Source organism: Drosophila montana, unplaced genomic scaffold, assembly GCF_035044405.1.
Source record: "Drosophila montana isolate Dmon_TW-CO22-7 unplaced genomic scaffold, ASM3504440v1 contig_3200_1, whole genome shotgun sequence".
Classification (NCBI taxonomy): domain Eukaryota; kingdom Metazoa; phylum Arthropoda; class Insecta; order Diptera; family Drosophilidae; genus Drosophila; species Drosophila montana.
The window spans coordinates 1,568,313-1,592,940 of record NW_026998080.1 but is presented as its reverse complement, the minus strand read 5'-3'; the positions used below and the strand labels follow the sequence as shown (position 1 = coordinate 1,592,940).

General features: G+C 39.9%; 1 protein-coding gene across 6 annotated transcripts; it reads right to left on the bottom strand.

The window, feature by feature from the left end:
• Window positions 1–427: 427 nt before the first annotated feature.
• Window positions 428–24,288, bottom strand: LRR (Leucine-rich repeat). 6 transcript variants are annotated; one of them, XM_064688073.1, is made up of 21 exons: window positions 24,147–24,288; window positions 17,323–17,420; window positions 14,733–14,783; window positions 14,521–14,649; window positions 14,359–14,442; window positions 10,916–11,142; window positions 10,209–10,370; window positions 10,054–10,151; window positions 8,767–8,954; window positions 8,627–8,704; window positions 7,853–8,186; window positions 6,803–7,790; window positions 5,311–5,473; window positions 4,910–4,984; window positions 4,276–4,296; window positions 2,761–3,379; window positions 2,254–2,688; window positions 2,109–2,168; window positions 1,991–2,047; window positions 1,393–1,799; window positions 428–1,118 (listed from the first exon to the last, which is right to left on the bottom strand). In XM_064688073.1, the coding sequence occupies exons 1-21, from the start codon at window positions 24,241–24,243 to the stop codon at window positions 1,029–1,031; spliced, it is 4,461 nt and encodes a 1,486-aa protein (XP_064544143.1). In that variant the 5' UTR covers window positions 24,244–24,288; the 3' UTR covers window positions 428–1,028. The 6 variants fall into 6 exon arrangements, with proteins under 6 accessions (XP_064544143.1, XP_064544145.1, XP_064544141.1 ...); XM_064688075.1 differs by lacking the exon at window positions 4,276–4,296 and having other exon boundaries at window positions 24,147–24,286; XM_064688071.1 differs by lacking the exons at window positions 10,054–10,151; window positions 10,209–10,370; window positions 10,916–11,142; ... (3 more) ...; window positions 17,323–17,420; window positions 24,147–24,288 and adding an exon at window positions 9,793–9,809.
• Between the last annotated feature and the right edge of the window lie 340 nt (window positions 24,289–24,628).

Genomic DNA, 24,628 nt, shown 5'->3' with positions numbered 1-24,628 from the left:
TTCGTTTTCTTTTGTCTTGAATTGAATGGCAAACTACATATTTGAGCCAACTATTTGGGGAACACTTCACAAATAGAAGTGTATTCGCGGTTCGGTGGTGGTGGATTGGATTGGAAATATGTTGTTAATAAACATTTTGTTTTTATTAATACGTGCAAACTACAAGTGTTCAGTTTTAATTTGTCAAATGAAATCTCTTGCTTGATGAGTCAAATATAGTTTTACTGTAATTTGATAAATGCATTTTTTTTTAGTAATTGTTTTTGCCTAGTTGCTTAGCGTAAATTTGTTAACTTTTTAGAAATGATAGAAAAACTCTAAGTCGAAACAGATTGTCGTCGTTCATACCAATGAAAATGATAATGATGAAAAATAAAAAACAATAAATTTATAGATATTTTTTGGAAGCATTTATAAAAATATTACATTTCATTAAAGTTTGTTTATTTAATTTGTTTAGGCCTTTAAATTAGTTTAATGCACGCAAATGATTTACATATACATATATCATAATATTCATTGCGTTTCCTTCGTTAGTTTCTTCGTATTTATTTAGGTTTACATTTTTTTTTTCAGTTTTCAATAGATAAATTGAAAAATAGATTTGTTGTTTGTTGTATATAATTGGCACTTAACTCATTTAAAATACATAAAAATATAGTACATAAAAACGTTGGTTTTTTAGCCCATTTTTTTGTTTTGTTTTGTTTTGTTTTGTTTATAAATATGCAAAAGTTATTTGGGTTAAAAAGTAGAAATAAATAAATCACGTTCATTTAAAAAATTGCCAAAGATTTTAAAAACAATACACACACATTACACACTCGCGCCATTGCACATAAATTAAAAATTGTTCAGTACGAATTAGTTGCAACCTTTGCTCATTATCATTATCATTAGCATTATCATAATCGTCGTTATTATCATAAACATTATCATAACTTGAAGTCGAGTGCTTGGGGACTGTTTTTGGGGGGCGGTGGAGGAATGTTGAGTTGAGCATTTATATAGCATATATAATAGACATTTTATAAATCAACGACATCCTCCTTCGTATAGGGCGAATCTCTAAAGGTGCGTCCTGTCGAGGTGCGCTGCAGGCCTTCAACTAATGTCTCCTGTGGGTTAGATTGGATTCGATTCTGGGTTTAGAATATATATATATGTACATATATCTGCACAGTGAGGGGCATGCACAGTTTAACAAATGAAAGACAAACAACTTGTAAACAAATAAACACACAAATTGATGGATGAGCGCAACATTAAAATGGACAACATTAAAGCTACACAGAATTGCTGGGAATATGGTGATGATGGCCAGGCACAGAGACAGCGTGAGTGACAGTGAAAGCTTTTGGGATGATGATCGATCCTGGAGCTCGCTCAAACCTCGAATAGCGTTGAGATCTCCTTGCCAGCGATGCGCTTCACATTGCTCTCCGCGCAGCTGGTCGCCTTCGTCGCCAGCTGTCCATTGCGCATGCTGAGGATCTCGTTGCTGATCAGACTGGCACAGGCTATGGCATGATCCGTGCTCTTGCTCTGGCTCTGGCTCTTGCTGCTGCTCCCGTGCTCCGTGATGATGGTTTTGCTGAGCGTCTCCTGCGTCGCACTGTTGGTGCTGCTCGTGCTGGTGATCTTGGAGCGCGTCTGATTGTTTAATACTGTGGTTGTTGTTGTCGTCGTTGTTGTGCTCAAAGAATTGTTGCTGCTGGTGCTGCCATTGCTGGCGGTGCTCGTGCGACTGGCTGTGCTCAACATGGTTCTGGGCATTACGGGCGGCTTGAGGGGCAGTTCTTTGGGTTTTTCAATACAATACAGGTTTAGGTACAAGCACAACAAATCATAATATGAAAGTAAATAAAATGTAAATACATAAAAATCAAAATATATATATATATATATATTAACTAGCTACGCATCCAAGTGCTGCGCTGTGGCAGGCAGAAGGCAGGCAACATGCAACAAAAGCGCGACTCGTGCTTACCCAAACGACTGAGTCCTGCGGCCAGCTCCCGCACCGATTTCTTCTCCAGCGCGGCGCCTGCAAAATTGATGCTCAAATTAAGGAAAACCCTTGTGTCTAATCTCAAAGGGACACTCACCTGGCGCTATGCCCACAATGGAGCCGCCAATGCCTGGGCCAAAGGGAAGGACTTCTATATCTGAAAAAAAAAGGAAATTATTAATATATAATCGAGATCTATAACATATATTATATTGTTTTTATATGAATGTAGATACACGCACCTTCCTCCAGGGTATCGGGCGTTGTTTTGGTGGAGTCGATGCTGCCGTTGCCCGTGACCAGATCGTTGTTCGCCTTCGGCTCGCTGCCCACCACGGACCAGGGGCGCGGTTTCTGCAGGGCAATGGGTGTGCGCAGGATGCCATTGCCCGTCTTGACTAAAAGGCTGCCATCGTTGCCGACGGCGACTGTGCTGCTGGCGCCGCCTGTCGCATGGCTCTTGATCGAGATCGAGTCGCTGCTGGGCGAGCGCATCTTCTCATCGCGCGTGCCCGGCTTGAGCAGCGCAGCGCTGGGCGTGACTATGGCAGCTGCTGCCTCCTCATTGCCGGGGCCGCCCTCCGTGCGCATTTTGACCAGCGGCGATTTGCGACCCACCAGCGGGGAATACTTCTCCAGATTGTCCGTGGAGCGCGAACGCGTGGCCCACGAGGCGCCTGTAAAGCAAAAGGAATACGCAAATCAGTCGAGTGCTGGACTAGAGAGATTCCCTATGACGTGGTGCTTACTCTTGAGCAATGGCGACTGGCGTTCCAGCTTGATGGGGCGTCGCTCCTCCATGATGGGCGTTGTCTCCTCGGAGGTCATGTGCCCGTTGCCGTCCCGACTCATCGTCGGGCTGTCCACAAACGACAGCGAGCTGCACTCCTCGGATGTGGGCGATACCAGCGGTGTCAGCGTGGTGGGCGTGACCGAGCCGGGCCTGAAAAAGTGCTCCAGCCCATCGCCAATATCCCGGACTGCGCCGGCGGCGCATTCAGCATTGACCAACGGCCGAGTTGGGGCGCGCGTCTTGGCCCGCTTGGGCCGACCCTTGACCAGATGCTGCAGCTGAAACGAGGCGCTGGGCAGCTCCGTGATGGAATCACAGCACTCGTCCACGTTGCCATCGTCCATGGCCGCATTGCTGTCGCTCATCATCTGGCTGGCAGCCGAGGCGCCACCAGCTGCAGCAGCGGCGGCGGCGGCGGCGGCAACGCCACGCGCCGCCAGCTGCGAGCTGGAGCGATGCGACGAGGGCGACTCCAGCAGATCGGGTATGTGGCTCAGGCTGAGATTCTCAACCACGGACTGGGGACGCACCTTGCGGGCAACCGAGCGACGCTTCGTCGGCAAATGGGGCGTGGCCTGCGAGGGGGGAGGGAATACATTTAGTTCGATTTTTAAAGAATATATATATATATATTTAAGTTGAGGTTATGTTCATTCATGAGTTTGTCATGTGTGAAATGATGAGAGATGGGGGCGGGGTCGGGGTCAAGTTTTTTAACTTTTGGTAGGAAATTTAAATAACTAAATAGCTACGTTTAAAACTAAAACACAGAACAGAGAGTGCTACAAAGACCAGGAAATGGGACAGAGTGTTGTTTTGAAATACAGTGAAAGCTCTATTGACGAACAGCTTCCCTGGGCGAACATACATAATTTTTAAAGCAAAATTGGTTTAGTTACAATATTATTGATATATAAGAAATAAAAGAAAATAAAATGACAGCAGGAAATGCAAAAATCGAATTTCGAAATAAATATTTTAAAAAAATGCACTTTTATCTTTAAGAGAAGAATATGGAAAACATTTAGAAAGGTTCGAAGACATAAATTAATCTTTAAAAATTCACATAAAATCATGTAGATATTTCTAAAAATATATGTTTTCTTTGTAATTATTGTAGTTTATATTTTATAGAAAATAAAATCACAGCAAGAAATACAAAAATCGAATTTCGAAATTAAAATTTGTTAAAAAATGCACTTTTATCTTTAAGAAAAGAATATGTAAAATTTTAGAAAGGTTTTATAAACAATTAACATAAAAACATGTAGATAGTTCTCAAAAGCGATGTTTTCTTAGTAATATTTTGTTATTTCAACATCTCTTTTGAATATCTGAAATAAATTGAAAACCCTCGAAAATCGCGCCAGAGAGCTTTCGCTGTATATAGCGCACACAGATATAGAGTTTTTCTAGATATAGTTTGGATAGTTATAATAGAGAGAACGAGACATTAAAAAAAACTACTTACAAGGTTCAGATATTCCAATTTCTTTAAGTTTTTGTGAATTATATATTTTTTTTTTTTGTATGTAAATGAGTTGGAGATAAGGTTTTAATATATATATGTATATTTTTTTTTATGTATATGATATAATGTTTATAGCGAATTAAGTAGAGTTGTTTTTGTTGTTGTTGTTGTTGTTGTTGTGATAGTTGTTGATGATTTGTTTGTTTGGATGATACAAGGATACACGAGAAGAACACGAGAGATAAAAATAATGAGCTTTGTCTTAGTTTCCTTCTTATTTCTTTTTTTAGCATATTCACATAAATAATTGTTTTTTAATTATATGTAGGTGTGTGTGTGTGTGAGTGTGTGTGTGTGTGTGTATGTTCTAAGCTGTTTTGGAATTGTTTATATACGATTTAAGATATGCTCCCGTCTAAAAATTATATTTTTCTATTTTATATACACACAGTTCTTAAGTTTGTGATAAGAGTGCGAGTGTGTGTGTGTGTGCGCGGGAGTAATTGTGATTATTTGCCACTACTTGTATATATATATTATTTATATATGTTGATTCGTTTTTTAAATATTTGAAATGGGTGTATTTTGTTTTTTACTGCATCCACTTGGGAAGTGAGAGATTTTCAACACTTACAGTGGGCGATTCCAGGCCCAGTTTGGGCAAAACCGAGCCACGTCCGCCGGGTCGTATGATTAAGCCTTCAGCTTCCTAAGGGGATGGAGGGGAGGGAAGAGAGAGAGAGAAAAGGGCGTTAGTACTTTCAATTAAATGAAATACGCGTTGCGTCTGATAAGAAAAACACAGCCCTAACGGCACCAATCGAACAACTGGAATGCTCCAATTTTTTGGGTTGGGGTCTGGCATGCCGAATAATAGCAAAAGTTTGGGACAGGCTTTTAAGCCCATGACATCACATTTGTTATTAAGTTTAACGAATTCATAGATAAGACAGGTGCTCCCGGCCCGCCTGATAGGCGTTATCGATTATTACTGTGAGTGGGAGGGGGGAGAGAAGGTGGAGAGAGGTTACTTACATGACTGGAACGACTGCGGACAATGTCCGGCGTCTGAGGCTCGTCCAGTAGCACCGATGGCGACTCCGATATGCCCAGACCGCGACGATAGCGTGTTAGCGCCTCGAGCACCTCGTCTGTGGCACGATCCGATATGGCCGCAGCCAGCGACTGCTCTATCTCACTGTGCGGGAGGAAAAGAAACAACATCAATTGCATTAGAAATATGCGTTGGCATTGGGCAGCTGTTATTGGTTTGCTGATCTACTTCTTGTTATTTGGCGGCACTGTTGCCGTTTCTGTTTCACACTCCTGCTCCTCATCGGGACACTTGTGATAGGCTGGTCGACAGAGGTCGCTATCGCCGGCGCCCGGGCTGCTGCGAAAGCAGCAGCACAAAGTGCGCATCAGGCCCATCTCGGCGAACAGCTGGCGGAGCGCGCACAAAACAAAAAACAAAAAACAAACAACAAAGCTAACTAACTGGCACTGTAGCAAACTTAACGGCACTCAAACTGGCAATGAATTCGCCTGCGTTGCCCGAGTCGCCGCTGCGGCGATATCGCAGCAAAAGCTAAACTCACAGACACACACACATATACAATATACTAATGTATTTTATTTAAGTTTTTGGAGGGAGCTACACAGCAGCAGCCGTTTGGGCTTTCGAATGGAAATGCATTCAGCTGTTAAGTTATTTTCTGTTTGCTTAATCTTATCTGTCCGTTAACACACACAAGCACACACGCACACACACACTGAGCAAAATATTTAACATTATGCGTGTGTGTGGGTGAGCGCGAAGAGAGCACTCGCATCAGAGTTTTTTGAAAACAACAATTCGCCAAGCTCAGCTGTTAGAGGGGAGGCGAGCTTTTCGAATCTGTTTTTTTTTGTCTCTTTATGCATTGATCAGACACTTGGAAACTGGAAATCGAACAGTAAGACGCAAGTTATGCAAACGTTATCAAAGTATGCCATGATTGAAATGTTTTTTTTTTGTTTTTAATTAAATATTTGACTATTTGTAATGGTTATTGGTATTTAACCAGAATGAGTGCAATTTGTTTAAATGTACAATTTTGGCATCAAGCTGCCTGCTAATACCACATAGAATTCAATTAATTTTGATGGAAACGCTAAAAAAGTAGTTTATTCCAATGATTTATATTTTTTGATTTTTGAATTTCAGAGTTTTTAAAGCACTTTAAATAAGAAAACGAATAAAAATTGAATAGAGTTAAACTCTATTTCTGGTTGTTCAATGTCAAATAGTTTGATACTGATTCACCACTATTTGCACATCTCCAAAAGCACAGTGCATGTGTGTGTGTGCGTGTGCGTGTGTATTCCAGCTTCAGTTGATCAACGCGCCGTCGTCTTGTCAGCCTCAGTTCCTGGATGAGTCACACTCGCACACCCTGACCACATGGTCTCTTTGCTACGCTCGCTCTCTTTTCTGACCACATGCTCTCTTTGCTACTCTCGCTCTCTCTCTTTGCTTGTTACTCACCCAACTTTATTCATTATCTCGCTGCCGGCATTGTTGAGCAAACAGTTTTGAAGGAAATCTTCGGGTATTTGGAGACGCTCGTTGAGCGCCTTGCGCAGATCTTGGATAACAATTTGATTGCCCAGCGTTTTGGGGCACTGCTCGATGCCGGTGCGTATCATCGTCTCGAGCGTCTCCTCCAGATAGCTGCGGATCGTGTAGCTCAGCTCGCTGGCCACGCGCGTCAGCTTCGTCTCGATGGGATGCGCGTCGTTGCGCACGGCCTCCTGCAGCTTGGGCATCAGCTGTTTGCAGTTTTCCGCATCGCTGATGAGACGCTGCACGGCGGACACATTATCGCCGCCGCCCTTGGCTATGGATATGGTGTCCTGTGTCTCGGCCACCAGCTTATCCACCAGCTGGTGGGTGGAGGAGAGCATAAAGCCATGCTGCAGCCTAAAGCCCTGGCCATTCGCACGCTTCAGCCCGTTGCAGTTGCGCTGCAGCAGCTCCTGCATTTTGCGCATAACCGCATCCGTCTTATCCGGATGGTTTTTCAGATGCGGCGCTATATCGAACACTGGGAAGGGTATTGTGCGCATGCTGTGATTGTGCTCCAGCGCGTACACGATATCCGCATAGCCCTGCAGCGTGACGCTATTCTTGTCCAAGTAGATGGTGCGCAGTCGATTGTTGATCTGAAGCGCCTTGGCCAGCAGCCGGGCGCCGACATCGCCCATGTAGTTGCCACTGATGTCCAGCTTTTGGAGGCTCTGATTGCTGCCCAGCGCATTGATGAAGTCGTGCAGATCGTGCTTCAGCTTGTTCTCCGACAGCACCAGCTCCACCAGCGGGAAATCGTCCTTCTGTATTAGATTGACCAGTGCATCCATGACTGTGGGCACATGCTTGGGCTTCATGCCCGTCAAGTTGCGCATCAGATGCAGCGTGCGTATTGAGGGATTCTTCGAGATGGCCGTCAGCACGGACGCCAGTTCGGCATCCAGATCTGTGGGAAATAGGAAATCATATAAATGAACAGCTTGGAATTGAACCTGACCAGTTACTCACTATTGTCGCTGATGTCCAGGCTCTGGAGCACGCGTACGCCGTGTATGCAGGACTCGAGCACATGGGCGCCTTGGGTGCCCAGCGTATTGCCGCTGAGATCGAGATGCAGACCCGCCGTCGACTCATTGCAGGCCAGGCCCAGCAATAGGTTCTTAAGCGCCTCCATTGGCAGCTTGCACCCGGCTATGTTGAGATGCTTCAGGCTCAGCGTGCTGGTAAAGAACTGCTTGAACGAGGGCGGGATCTCCTTGCCCTTCTTCGTGCTGAACGAGTTGTGCGAGACATTCAAATGCGACAAATGCGTGGCACAGCCGCGCAACAGAGCTCCAAACAGCTGTAAATGATACGGGCGGAAATATTGAGTACAGTTCAATTTAACATTTTAGCTGTTAGTAACATGTCTATGTTATGTAAAACAGATGCTGTTGCAATATTGTTTATATTATGTTAGAAATATTCTTTAACAAACATTTCCCTGTAATTTTTTTGGAAATTCTTTTAAATTTAACAGATGTTATATTTACATGTATATGTCATGTTAATAAGTTTCTGTTACAGAGAATCTACAAGCAGACGCATGCATAGTTCAATTTAGAACTTTACAGTATGCTGTAACATGTTTATGTTATGTAGCATGTAGCATGTCTATGTTATGTTTAATAATAACACGCTTTGCTTACACTAACATTTTTTTTATGTTAAGCAATTGTCATCTTAAAAACTTACTATTACATATATTAGCTGTTAATTTGTTAACGGATAAAAGTCACTTACATTTTCCAGCGTAATATCAGTCGATGCCAGATCCAGATGCTCCAGCACATTGGGTTGAGCCAGAAAGTTGTGCAGATTCTGTAAGAAAATAAAGTTGAATATATTTACCTCCCTATACAACATTTTCGGCTTTTACTCACGGTTATGTCATCCTTGAGACTGTTGCCGCTCAGATCCAGATAGGTGAGCGAGTTGGGAATACTTTGATTGAGCGTCAGCGAGTGCGACATCTGATTAACGCCCTTCGAAGTCAGGCCGCAATGGGAGAGCGCCAACTTGCACAGACCCTTCGATACCTTGGCTATGGGCCCAGCCAGATGTATGGCGCCTAATGAAATAAAAGAAATTGACATTAGTTGTGCGTATTGATTGGATTCAAGAGAACCAGTTAATGTAGAAAAAAGAAAAGAATTTAAATTTGCGAATTGCGTGTGTTTCTTTTTGCCAATCGATTGAGAAATTTTGAACATAGAGAGCAAAAATAGTGAAGCAAGCAGCATGAATGTTTATATGGATATGGATATATATGGTATATATAAAGAACTCTCATGAATTTAAGTGTCCAAAATTGGAAAACAAGAGATTGTAAATCGATGCGGAATTTAAGAGCTATGAGAATAAGTATGAAGAATGGTTTTATATGAGCGTATAGTCTATAAGCAAAGGATTTAGCTTTCAAATGTATATACATATATGAATTTAGAAAAAACTATATATGATATATAGAATACATATTAAATTATAAAAAGATTATAAAATTATGATATGCAAAGTTTAACTTTGAATTGAGCCGTATTTTATCTCTCCTCCAAGAGAGAAGTATCAAAAATTATTAATCATAATTCTCTTCCGAATAGGCTCATGAATATACAATGAATAAGCATAACTTAATGTTTAAAGCGTGGACTATATAATTTACGAGAGTTTATACAATGATAATGACAATATTTTTCAAGGAATTGTTTTTCATTTCACAATCTCAGTTTTCCAATGGCCGCACAAAATGATATCGCATATTGATGAAATGAACAGCGTGTAGCATAACGATAACAATAACAACAACAATGCAGAGTAAATATAATTGAATTGTAATCTTAATGAATTTTCTTGTTTGGTTTTGTTTTGGCTAAGTACATAAAAATGTGTGTCAAATGGGTTCCGCAAACCTTGTACAATCTTTCCGAGTAGGGCGCACAATGAGCTAGCTCCTACATGTGACAAATGGACACGGATAAACGACGCGACAAGAATAACAATAAATATATAGATGGCATATAAAACGTTAAGCATTAAGGGAGAGGTTAACAATAAGCAAATTGTTCATTTGTTGGGAGTAAAAGAGTAATTGGATTAATTGGTTTACAAAACACGGGACGCAATGCTGACGGGGTGGCCTGTACACTCTTGCGGGTGTTGACTGTACACACCTTTATCCTCGATTAGATTGTGACTCAAATCGATGGTTCGTATCGCTGGACTGCTGTTGGTAATCACAGATATCGAAAGCTTATTCAAGAAATCCCATCTGAAAAACCAAGAGAAGAAATTAACATACAAACTGCTAACATATTTTGAAACTCACCTTAAACCTAAGGACTCCAGATGCAGCTCCTCTAGCCACATGGAGCGCTTGAGCACGTGCAGAATGCGTTCCAGCGTCTCGTGTGAGAGGCGCATGTGCGCCGCCTTTAGGCCACGAAAAAACGTATTATATTCCAGAGCCGAAACAATGGCCATCAAGTCTCTGTGAAAGCGAAGGAAATAGATTAACATGAGCTTAACATTAACATTTGTCTTAACATAGCCGATACAATGGCCATCAAGTCTCTCTGAAAGCGAAGGAAATAAATTAACATGAGCTTAACCTTTGTCCTAACATAGCCAAAACAATGGCCATCAAGTCTATGTGAACACGAAGGAAATAAATTAACATGAGCCTAACATTTGCCTAACATTAACATTTGTCTAAACATAGCCGAAACAGAGGACATCAAGTCTCTATGAAAACGAAGGAAATAATTTAGCATGAGCTTTACATTTGATTTAACATTAAAATATGTCTTAACTTAGCAGAACTAATGCCATCAAGTCTCTGTGAAAAAGAAGGAAATACATTAACATGAGCTTAACATTTGCCTAACATTAACATTTGTCATTAACATTAACAGCCAAAAGGACTTACAACTAACGATATTTTGTGTTTTTGAACTTAAGTAGAACAGATTAAAAGCATTCAATTTTCATTAACATAAATCTATTTAGGTATATGGCCAATTGACTTGTACTCACTTGGGCTCCAGATGATCGAAATCGCGCAGGTTGAGCAGTCGTGTGTCGTGGGACAAGTAAATGGTGTCCACATCCCAGGCGACCTCCTCGCGATACGGGACACCATGAAAATCGCACATGCAGGCATATTGGGCACTGAAACCGCCGCAGGGACCAATATTGCGCGGATCCGCGGGACGAAATTCCTCCGAGAATATTGTCTCTCGCTCCGGTGGTTGTATGTCGATCTAACAGAGAGAGAGAGAGGAGCAAAAATAATAGCCAAGATAAGTTGAAGTAAGCGAAAATTATGGACTAAGGCTATGGGAAAACGCGGCGTATGAGCGATTTGTGCCGCTGCCAAAGGGCGTCAACAGCGCAATTAACACTTTAGACTTGCGTGCCGCGCGGCAGTTATCTAGACAACTTGTTGGCCATTTGTTGTTGTTGTTGTTGTTGTTTTTATTGTTGTTGTTGCTGAACACGCCCAAGACACGAGCTGAGTTAAAATGCAAAAACTGTTAGCGAATGCAGACAATGTGGGCGCTGCGATGAGTCAAGTTATTTGCATAAGTGCTTGCAGCATAATTTACAACAACTTGAATCATTATAAATGCATTGAATTATTAAGCTCAAGTAGCAGCAACGAATTTAAAACCCAAAAAGCTTAATTGAGTGTGTGTGTGTGTGCGTTTGTAGGTGCTTATGTTTGTGCTCTGTCAACAACATTTCACATCATCTTTCATTAACAATTTAATCAAATGATTTAAGAGAGCGCCTTAATGTGATATTTTTAGAAGTTTGTCGGGAGAAGACTTAAAGTGATTTCTAGGCTGAACTATATAAATTGTGATATTTGTAGTATTATTATTTAAATTAATAATATGTTATTTTTACATAACATTTAAAGAGAAAGAAAAAATACCAAAATAACTAAAGATCTCATAATGAAGAAATTTTGAGAAGAATTGAGAGGCAATGAATTGCAAATCAAATAAAGAACAAGTAAAAGGTTCTAGTCGGGAGCTCCCGACTAGGGGATACCCTAAACACTCTTCTTCCAACAGGCGAAAGGTATAAAATGAAAGATTCTTGATATATATATACTTCTCTAGAAGCTACATGTCAAGTTTGGTGATTTTAGCTCTAATTATTTAACAAATTTGCTAAAAAAATAGGATTTCGGTATCGATTTTTATCGATTACTTGGAAACGGGGCAAGTTATCGAATATCTCTAGCTCTTATAGGTTCTGAGATCCTTGCGTTCATACATACGGACAGACAGACGGACATGGCTAGATCGACACGGCTGTTGATGCTGATCAAGAATACATATACTTTATAGGGTCGGAAATGCTTCCTTCTGCCTGTTATATACATTTGCACAAATAAGTAATACCCTTTTTTACCCATTTTCAATGGGTTTAGGGTATAAAAAGAAACTTACTTTATGTTAATATCAGAATTTACTTAAAATCTAAATAATAATTCAATATAATAAGGATAATATTTTGATATATTGATAATAATACTAATACTCTACAATATTTTTATTGTTTTCTATATTAGTAATAAAATATTATATTTAATTATAATTTTTTGTTGTTAGTCTTTAAAAAAAGTACGATATAATCATTAAAGTGAGTTCCTTATTTGTTTTTTTCTTTCTTTCATCTAAAATTTGGCGCTATTTAAAATCATTCTTTAAATAACTTAAATATTTGAACTGCAGACAAATCTTATCAAAGGATGATGCGAACCGAATCCCAAGTCGAGATCTTGGTTCGAACCGAACCACAAACAAATTTTTCATGGATTCACAGTCTTGTGTCTTAGTTCCAACCACAAATATTAAATGACTTCCATAAAATTGAATCCGATTTGTTGTTTGTTTAACGAAATAACTGTTTAATGTATGTAATTTATGAATTGCTGTGTCAAAAGCTAAACTTTAATAGCTGACTGTGGGCCATTGTGCCCGATAAATATTAAATTAAGCTTCAATTAAAGCTAAATCGTGAGTCAGTCGGGCAGTCGACTCAGGCGCACAACCAGGTCATGCAACCCAGGTCACGCCCACACGCCCACACACCCGCACCGCCCCCTCTAAGCCAATTAAACAGTTCGTAAAAAGTTGTATCGAAACGTTTAATAGATAAATAAAGAAGCCCTGCATCGATTTCTATCGATTAAGAGAATGTGTGAGAAAAACTTAATTAAAAATTCGTATCAAAATATGATTTCACCCGCATAAAATGAAAATAAAATTTGATTGTTGTTTATTTTCAGGCATAAGGCAACCTTCTCATGAACATTGTATTTCAATTTTAGAGAATTTCGCTCATGCGTGGCTGAGTCATTTCATCTGCGGCCTTAGAAACCAAGTAATAAGAAAATAGTTTCTATGGAAATTCGCAAATGTCGTAAAAAAACACACACAGAAAAAATAAATAAAAAACTTTGCAAAGAAACTTTCAGTTTACTCTACAAAACAACTAAGTAAAGAAGAAAAGTAATACGAAAAGTTTTCAGCTTTTCCAAGTAGTTAGTTTATGGATTAGTAAAGTAACTGGGTCATTATAGAGTATATAGTATATAGGATTATATATATAGAATAAAGTTTAAGTATATGGAGTATATATTTCTTATAGAGTATAGAGATACTATACTCAAAAAAAGAGCTGACTCTTTGACCTTTCTATATATAACGTATAAATCATTGCCTAGCACAAAATCGCCCATTTATACGAATACAAATGCTTCGATAGTATTATATATATAGTATATAATATGTAGTATATAGTAAAAGGTATATAGTATACTTTAAAGTTTTTCTAGTATATAGAATATATATTTCATATAGAGTATAGTATATATGATACGATACTCAAAAGTTGAGCTGACTTTATGATCTTTCTATATATACCGTATAAATCAATTCCTAGCTCAAATTCCCCCAATTATACGTATACAAATACTTCGATAGTATTTTATATATATTATATAGTATTTTATATATGGTATAAAGTATATAGTATTCTTTTAAGTTTAAGTATATAGAGTACACATTATTATATTATATATATTTATTAATACCTAAAAGTTGGGCTGATCTTTCTATTATATCTGATCTTTGATCTTTCTAGATAAACCGTATAAATCATTTCCTAGCTCAAATTCCCCCAATTATACGAATACAAATGCTTCGACAGCATTTTATATTTATTATATAGTATTTTATATATCGTATAATGTATATAGTATTCTTTTAAGTTTTAAGTATATAGAGTACACATTATTATATTATATATATTTATTTATACCTAAAAGTTGGGCTGATCTTTCTATTATATCTGATCTTTGATCTTTCTAGATAAACCGTATAAATCATTTCCTAGCTCAAATTCCCCCAATTATACGAATACAACTGCTTCGATTGCGTGTCCAGTTTTATGGTACTTGCCTTTTTAATGATGTATTTGAGAGGAACTGTTGGAAATATTTGCTTAATGGCCGAGGCTAAATCGGTTAGAATGACATCAGCGCTCTGTGAATTGCAGTAGAGAAAGAGTATTATGAATATGATATATGTAGATGCATATTAGATAGTTATGGGTTTTATTACCGCGCTGAAATTGCCCGCATCGCCGGTTGTGACAAACGAATATGGCCGATCGTTGGTCACAATCGAGAAATGTGTTGACTTTTTGCTCTCGACGCCAACAATGTCCAAATAATGGAAATGGCATTCGATCTGCAACAAGAAAATGTGTTGAGAAATTATTAAGAAAAACCAATTAAATATTAATTAATTATTATAAAGTGCTAGACTCTTACCTTTGTGGGCACCTTGGCGCTGAGCAAATAAATGCGAACGGGCGTAAAAACCTGCACAGAAATAAACAAGTTTTGGTTAAAAGAATATTAAGGATTAAGGTATTTTAAAGTTAATTAACGAGAATTAACGAGAAAGTTAGGACATCTTTTGGCACGCCGAAGACTTAATACCCTTGTAGACATTTCCCTTTTGCAGATATGTGAGAATAGTGAAGCTTGTAAATGCTGAGTTTGATAAAAATAGCTTTGAAAACTGAATATTTTTCCATATAAAAAGCTACTTTTTGACCGATGTTTCCTATGGTAGCTATAAGATATAGTGGTCCGATGTTGATAAGATTTTCTATATACATATGTTGGGCGCAAAGTGAAACTTATAATTGTAGAGTGTGGTCAAGATACCTTGATAAATAGGAAGGTTTCCCTACAAGAACCTACTTTTGGACCGATCGTTCCTATAGCGACTATATGATATAGTGGTCCGATCTGGCTGGTTCCCAAAAAAGTGTACTGCCTGCATCAAGAGACTATGCAAGGCTGTTGATGCTGATCTTGAATATATATACTTTATGGGATCGGAGATGTCCAACATATCTTAGATTGAGTAGTATTTTTATAAGAAATGATCTCAATAAGCTTTGAAGTTTTGAAGAACATGAATTGTATTCTTAGAAAAAGTATTTTGCAACTCATTTAAATAACATTGGTAATTAATTTAAGTGCAAATTGATGGGAAATTTCTTGAAACGTGTAAACAAGCAAAACTAATGCAGAAGGGAGGTCAAGAGTAGGGGCTACGTTTGGGCTGGGATCGAGTGCGCCTCTGGTCGGTGGTATCACTAAAAGCTAGTGCAATGAGAATGAATCCCGACTGCATGGAAGGCCCCATAAAGTGGGTTAGGGCGGGGGCGGGGGCGGGGCGTGGTTGCCGTGAGGCGATGGCGGCTAACTCAATTTTCTTTGACTGTAAAGGAAAACTTTTTGCAGCATTTAATTGGAAATCAAAGTGCGTTCTGTAATTCATTTAGCCACTTGCCACTTGCCACTATAGTAGGTGCGCTCTAGGGTAGCATAGGGCGGGTGGGGTATGTAGGAGGGGGGGAGGGACTGCTGCTAAGTAACCGTTGTTGGCTCCGGTAATTGGACACTTTGTCTCGGCGACTACATAAGCGGCTTTTTTGTACGCCTCGGCCCTCGAACTAAATCAATTTTCCAGTCATGTGACTTTAAACGAGGCGAGAAATTAGCATAAGCCCAGGCAGAAGGACAGCGGGCACGGGGTAGGGGGTAAAACGTCGCTAAGTATGCTATAAAATATCAATTACATTTACAGCTATGTGAAAAGCACGAATGGGGCAAGCGTGGGCCATAAGCCAGGCACTTTAAATACTTTTGCGCCAGGCAAAGTGTTTGCTTTTAATTGAGTTTTGAGGCCAACTCGATGGACGCAATATCGAAAGGCTACCTTTAAGCTGCCAACAGCTGCCAATTAACAGACAGGCAGGTAGATAGATGAAGGAGAGAGCAAGAGGGAGAGGGAGAGTGACAAGGAGAGACATAAACTTGTCAGGTGAGTGACTAAATGGTATAAAAGGACAGACTAGTTAATACTCCTTGATGGTAGCTCAATCTGAAGATATCAGGAATTGAAGGAGAGAATGAAATAATAAATATATATATTATGAACAGCTTATGAATATTGCAGATCCATAGAATCCATAGATCTTCTGGAAGCTCAAGATTGATAGATGGAATATAAAAATAACAAGTGCTTGAAATTTTGCCTTTTGTTGTTCCTGAATACTATTGGGATTAGAATTTGGGCATAAGCTCATTAATTTGCCTTTTAGATATTATATATAAACTATAGTTTACATTTTTTTCATCTACTAAATAATGCTCATGGGAATTTGGTGTATTCAGTTCTTCATTTTTTAGCGGAAAGAAAAATTCTATCCTTATTGAAGACTATAAGGCTTCAAGAACTGGCCAAAAGGTCTAGATAATCATATGGTACATAAAAGATTTAAAAGCTGTAAATAAGAATTTCAAGCTAATATTTGAAAGATTTGATAAATGTGATTGTAAAAAATCGATATATAGCCTAATATTTATATATTTTTTCATTGAATAATTGAAAAAATCGATATATAGCTTAAGTTTTATATATTTTTTCATTCGACAAGCTGTATTTTGTGATTCAAATCATTTAGCCCCAACTTCAGTCTCAAAATTCTCCCGTTTTTTGCCTCAAATAATCCACAAAATTAATTAAATCTCCACTTAGGACTGTTGCAAGCGGCACGCTCTACTCTAATAGACCCCATTTGCATGCCACTCAATTACAGGGCATCAGCATTCATTTGAATGCAATTTGGCTGGGCAGCCGCAAGCGAATCATCGCAGCGTGCAATTTCATATACAAATCAGACACTCAGAGGCCGACTCCAGCCCAGAGCCGTGGCAAATCTTTAGATGAAGTGGAGCAGTGTCTGGGGCAGGGGCAGGCGGACTGATGAGGAACACCTGAGGCCAAGTCACTTTGGTGGTGGTTGTTGCTGCTGTTGCTGCTGCTGCTCTCGACACTTACCAAGACACGATTCTCCGTTTTATCGCCTTTCGTTTCCAATTTGACCATATACTTGACCAAGATTTTTGTGTGGCGACCCAAAATCGATTTAACGCTTTCTGTCAAACGAAAAGAAGGAGAAGAAGAAGAAGAAGAACGAGATTATTAGCTGGTTTAATTAGTGCAATTATTAGCCGGGGTTAATTAAAATTAATTGGCAAAAGCAATTAAGCGCATGCACCAAAATTGACATCCCCATATTCACGGGCATATCTATATCTATAACTATATATATGTATAGGGTATCTGCACGTAATTGTTGTTATTATTATGCATGCCAATATTTATTACGAGTGTTATATCATAGAGATGGGTGACAGCAACTCGTGTATTGCCTTTTCAAACCAAAACACGTAGACACTTTATGAAGGCAACAAAAATAAAAATAAAACACAATTTGAAATTTCGCCGAGTTTTGCAGCCTTAGCTCAAACCCCCGCCGCCCCCCCCCCCCCCTCGGTTGGCTAAGTCCCAAGCCCCTCTATGTTCATATACATTTCCAGCTACTTAGCACACACACCCCAACACACACACACACACACACTTGTACACACAACAATGACGAATTTATTCAAAGTGAGATATTTTCATGTGCATTTGACAATGCCAGCAAAAGCGTACTGTAGGCGGGGCGGGGCGGAGCGGGGGAGGAGCAAAGGGGTTGCCGGGGGGCAACTTGTGGCACAGAACACTTTGATTGTTGTTGTTGTTGTTGTTGTGCGAGCATTATGTCATGCGACAGGCACGCCAAATCTCAAGTATGCCCGGATGGCACACAAGGCACAAACCGGACAGAAGGAGCGCTTGCCGGGGAAGAGAGGCGGCGGGCAGGGTATCAAATGGGGTATCTGCGCATTATGACTCCTTGTCTGGGCATGTGATCCCTACGGCAAAACTGGAATTGAAATGTCAAATATTTTGGCAGCTAACGACGGCAGAGCCGCAAATTCAACTATAAACCTAATTTGAATAGGCTATAACAAAAAAAAGGGAAACATAATATAAACTTTAAGGCATGTCGAAAAAATAAATAAATAAACGAAATTGAGGCAACTAATTAACAAGTTATATATTTAGAGTTATTATAGTCAAAAACGGGGGATCTTTGGAGTTTACATAGAAACTGAAACGCGTTTCACATAAGTAAAAATGGGTATTACGCAAGAATTTCTACCCTTTTACAAGGTCGTAGAATCCGAATAAAGAAATTTGCCCGGGGAAAAAAAAGAGTTACGCATCGTAAATTATTAATCAGAGTTGAAGAAATAACTGTGTATGCGGCCTGGCTGTACAATATGCTCTAGATTTACTATAAATAAACCGTTATTAATCCTTTTTATAACTCATAAGTATTATACTATATGTAACTCCCACTTGAAGTTTCCTTCTTATATGTATATCAAAGCAGAAGTAAAGAAATTGCAATGAATCCATGCTTAACTCGATTCCCGCTTGTCTTCTTCTTTTCTAGGGATATATTTCCTATGAATCACCCTCAAGAGAACGCTATCGTTAACAGCCGAGGGTCTAAAACAAATTTAATGGTTTTCTCTTTATTTTTACGCTTACAAATTCCTTAAACAAATTTGTAGGCTGAAGGGAAAGTGAAAAAAGCAAGCGCACAGAAGTACATATATATATATATATAGATGTACGTAGATGTATGTATGTGTGTAGTTGGCAATGGATTTGCATGGGGCATGCCATAAAAGAGCCGCGGGAGCAATTAGGGCCCTGACCACACTCACTAAACGGCCGCAAAATTGTGGCCAAAACAGCAGAGGAAAAGACATTTGACAAACGGGGTTTTGCCTATGGCTGACAACGCGCCTCTAAGTGCCAATTGTGTGTGTTATGAGTAACAACGATTGTTAAGACCTCCAGACACGCACACACAACACACACACACACATACACCTTGTGGCAGGGGCAGAGCCACCCAATGCGGGGCACTTATAACGGCGCCAGCTATTCCAAAGTAAACTAAAACAAAAAAAACCTCTATGAGATAAGTTCTTTTTTGTCGGGTGCAACCGACTGCGCAATACCCTGTTTACAGTTTCATAACAGCTTCACTCAGTCGCAGTCTGTTTACTTCTAAAACTGTTGTCCTAAAAACAGTGGCCCTTCAACTGTGACTTAAGCTAATACCGGAACATTTCAACAATCAACATTCAACATTGTACAACCAATATACTCGTTTTAGCAGCTTGTGCAGGGTATGAGCAACTTAGTTCCGGCGCGCAGCGTTGACAATGATAAAGATCGCCATCAGAAACGTGGGGCATAGCCAGCGAAGCGTCCAAGCGGCAACATTGACAGTTAACTGTGAGCCAGAGCAAAACATTTGGCTGCTGCTGCTGCTCTGCTGCCGGCTGCTTCTCCTAATTGCAGAAAAAAAATGTGAATGAACTTTGTTTGACGCTTTTACAGCTGCTGCGGCTCAAAAGCTCGCTCTCGCCGTTCTTGCCTACTCCCTCTAGCACATTAGAACGGTAGCCAGAGCTGATTACTTAGTATATTTGTTGTTCTGTTCTTGCATGCAAGTGCTCATCGGTCGACACTATGTCAATATCACAATGACTTTGTTGATGAACACACACGAACAGACACGCACACACACACACGCACACAGGCGAGCGAATGTCTGCGGCAATGAAATAGCATTTGTCGTTGGGATGCAAGAAATCCAACCTCAATGCAGAACTCTTAATGCTCTGTAAACTAACAGAATGTTATTAAAATAAATTGAATACATTTAAGAACTTTATGAAATTTTTTTTAAAAGTACTTCCGAATTGTGTAAATTAACTTTTAAGAATTTTCCTTATGGGAACTACATAAAAAGTAACTACAGAAACTTAGACAAGAATGTAAAACACATTTTTATTATTTTAAAACGCATTTGATTGCCCCACTTTAGCAAACATTTATGTACTTCAGTCGACATGCCTTGCGGCACGTTTATGATAGCCTCTTTTAAAGTAAATGCAATAAAGTTTATTATCTCAAACAAGTTTGCTATCACCGACTATTGACAGTGACTGTGACTGCATAATACCCCAGTGTAAACATTTCATCGAGCTTACAACTGAATGAAGTAATGATATTCACGAAATTACTGTACATGTACAGGAATCTGCTTGTAATCAAAACTGTCTCATATTTCTTTCATCCACTTTGGTCCCAATGACAATTTTCGTAATAGTTTTCCTTCACAAAGAGTTCTTTGTAAGCTCCAAAAACAGTTTTTATACTAAGTATAAAAGATTGTAACGTAAACAGATCTGACATCAAAATAGCCGTTATTCGCTGAACTTTTACTGTTATTCTATATATGTATGTACATATGTATATTTTTGTCTGGCCCGCGAGATTTTATTAGTCATTTGGCAAACAGACATTTCCCCGATACAAAAATGTACCCTACAGCAATTACGTTGGCCATGCTCCCATTCGGGCTCATAATTACCTGTGCAGCCGTCTCGCAGTCTCGACTTCATTTCCGCTTAAAGGAAATTTAACTTTAATTGCGAACTGTGGTCAATTTCGGGTCGGTTCGACGTTTTGATAAGACACAGGTCAAACGCGACGTTGAAACGATACCTTTTCGATACTTTATCTTTTGAGTGGGGTCAAAGAACCGATGCTGCAGCAAGCTCGAAATAAGTTTTTTCATCTGGATAACATATTTTGCCAGCTTAACAACATTGACAGCATGCCAAGTGAGCGGGGGAGGGGGAAGCACACGATAAGTGTGACCCAATTTGGCAAAGTTTTGTTGCTGCTGCTGTTGGTATATACACACACACATATATATGTGTATATATTTTTGCAGAGATTACACGAGTTCAAAATACTCAGCTACAAGTGCAGCTGTGGGCGTGTCTCTGGCTGTGTGTGTGTGTGTCGCCGTGTCTGAGCCTTTTATTAAAACACTTGTGTGTGTGTTTAGTTGATTGTGCGCTCTTTTTGTTGCATCTAGATACACACTCGTAAATGCGAGCGTGTCGTGTTAGCAGCACAAAGGCTGTCAAAACTCAGTGGAGAACTAAATAAATATGAGACTAGAATCAGTTGCACAGTTTGACAGCGACTGCACGTAACGCCATAAATGCTTACATAGTTCTGTACACATGTATGCCAAGTCAAGCTTAAAAGCTTCTCGTTTGCAAAGGATTAGGCACAGCGCAGCCCAAATATAGACACGATTACTCACACATACACAGCTACAATTAAATGTGAACACACACACACATTATTCTTACAAGTACGTTTTTGAAGTCAAAAAGAATGCGACAATCGCTTTCAATGTTTGCAAAAACAACAAACAATGGGCAAGCCCTCGCCGCAGCTGCTTATGCTAACGGTACAGCAGCGCAGCGCTGGCAGTCAAAGCTGTAGCTGAAGCCAAGCGCAGCAGCAGCAGCAACAGCACAAAAGAAAGTTAAACGAAGATTTTTATTTTCGTTTTCTTTACACACAACTTTGTGATTACTTTACGTTATGTTAATTATATTTGCACAATGGAGCGGCGGGGGTGAGAGAGAGCGAGGAAGTGGGAGAGAGTGGGCGGCAGGCAGACAGACAACAGACCGACTGGCGGCTATTGCCATTTACTTTCGCGCATTATTAACAGCTGTCATTGTTTTTGCTGCTGTTAACATGGACAGACAGCTGTGCGCTTGCCGCCTCTGTTAATACTGTAAACAATTAACTGACCCTGAAGATGTTAAGCACAGCAGAGACGCTTTTTGTTCTAATTGCTGTAAATCTATTTTAAGCTGCCTTTGTAAATTCCAGTGGGTGAGCGCTTCAATTTTTTTGACCTCAAAACGCAGTTATTTTTTGCGCGAATTTGGACGTTGAGCTTTCAAGCTACGGACACATTGTTCAAAGTTATGACAAGCCATAGAAAGCGACAGGTTATCCACATGCTCTCGCACACTCTCACCCAATCTCTACCTATCTTTTTTTTTCTCTTCCTATCTCCCAAATACCAAAGTGGAGCAGAGCAGTGCGGCTGGCCAGCAGCGGGTCAGGGATGCGACTGACTGAGCACTGCAGCAGGCGTGCCTCATTAACGTCACTTGTTGTTGTTGGTGTAGCTGTTGTTCAGGTGACACAATTTCACCCGACCTCAAAATAGAGCACAGCTCGAGCTTTTTTTAGAGTTTGGATTTTTTTATATATTATATTTTGGTGCTGGTGTCAATTCTGCGCGTTTGTGTGTCGCTTCTTTTAAGCCGAGATGCTGTCAAACGGGTTCTGAGTTCCCCACCAACTTTCAATCCACCCAAATTGTCACGGCGAATGCAAAATGTGTGCATGTGTGTGTGTGTGTGTGTGTTTCTTAATGAGACGCAAGATGCAGGCAGGATAACTGGAAATGGAGCAAGACGGGAAACTAGCACAAACATGCTCAACATAGAGAGCGTGCGAGTGAGCCAGAGAGAGATAGACAGAGAGAGAGTAAAAGTAACAGAGGGAGAGGTTGGTTAGCTTTTAGCACTAATTGCATACAATTTGCCATTAGTTGCATTGCAAATGAGCAAACGGCAAACGGCAAATGTTTAATTGGCAGCATGAATTATTGAGCGGGTGCATTTATTGGCCAGCAACTAGGTCATTCAGGGGTCACACTCACACACACACACACACACACACATACGCATACACAAAACTCTCATGGCCTTCACTGGCTGAGCCCATCCAATAAATTTCCATAGTTTTGCATTTTTGGCTGGAAGGCAGACCCCATAAAAAGTGGATCCATTAATTTCGGGCAAACTCGTTTTTTTCCTATTGCCACAGAGTTGTGGCAAATATCTGTGTGAATCAAACGCGAATTTCCAATCAATTTTACAATTATAAATACAAAAGAGGTTTGGGTAAGATGCAGGATTGCTTAACAACTAAAAGATAGCTGCTCAAGTTAAGATAGAGGGTCAAAATAGGGCTAGGAAAATCACAATAAAATCGTCGCCAGTTTGGTTTACAGTTCAAACCGACTTCCTGATTTGAGGTTCGGAATCGAACCAGCCTTGACTTCCGGCCACAAAGAGTTTAGTAATCAAAAGGGCAGGAACCGGATAATGGTCATACTTAAACTACAAATTATCAATTAAGTAACAAGTTTGTTTATTATTAGCAGTTCAATGTCCAGAAACCGTTGAAATTATGCCTTAATTTACGACAAAAACAGCAATAAATTGACCAAGCAAGTTGGGGTTATCTAGTTATTAATATACTAGTTTATTATGCGCGTATAAGAGCTGTGTATGAGCGTGAGAATAACAGTTAAATGGGGAGTGTGACCAGTAATTAGCAATAAATCAGCCAGCCCGACATTAGAGTGACCATAAAACTGCAAAAAGTTAGCAGGCAATAAATTTAAAATTCGTAAATAAAAACGTAAAGGAAAGGGTATTTGAAACCTACCCAAATGAATTGGGCAGTACTGATAAGACTTATAAGATTTGGCGCATAATAAACAAAACAAAAAAAAACGATAATTAGTGCTGTAAAATGTTGAACAAGTCAATTTCCGTTGAAAAGAGGTGCAGCAGCAGCAGCCGCTCCGGACGTTTGTTTTTTATGGCGTGCGAAAAAGAACGCCCCCACCCCCCTCCCTGCCGCTCGCCCACACTCTGCTGGTGTGCTGGTCAGCGAGTGTTACGAGCATTATCAAAGGATGACGCACTCATGAGACCGTGTAAAACTTGCATTGAGTACAAAGAATGTAATTTTGTATCTTTTATTATGGATACATGCGGTATATTCACCTTTGTCTTTGGCTTTTCTCACCACGTCGCGTATCTGCAGCTCGATAATGCGCCGCAAATACTGATCGATGTGATTCATCATTTCGTTTGTGTACATTTTGTTCACATTCACAAAGTTATTACAAATAACAATAAAAATAATAATGAAAACAATTACGAATCGCGCCCCCTGGGCACCCGATCTCGACAGAGTTACGTAGACTCTGCTAGCCAGTCTTGGCTGCGGCCGCGTCGAATTCAGAACTGAGGCGAAGTGCGACAATTGCGATCGCCTCTTATCAGCACATTGCGCTTATCAGACTATTCCCAATTGGGAACGTGAGCGAGCAAAGCGAAAGAGGGAGCGAGAAATGGAGAGCGAGACTGCAACGTGTGTTGGGTGTGACCGTAAGGTGTGCAGAGTGCACTGCACAACATGGTTTAAGTTTATATATAAATAAGACACATTTTTTCTTTGAGTGTAATTGTTAAGTAGATATTAA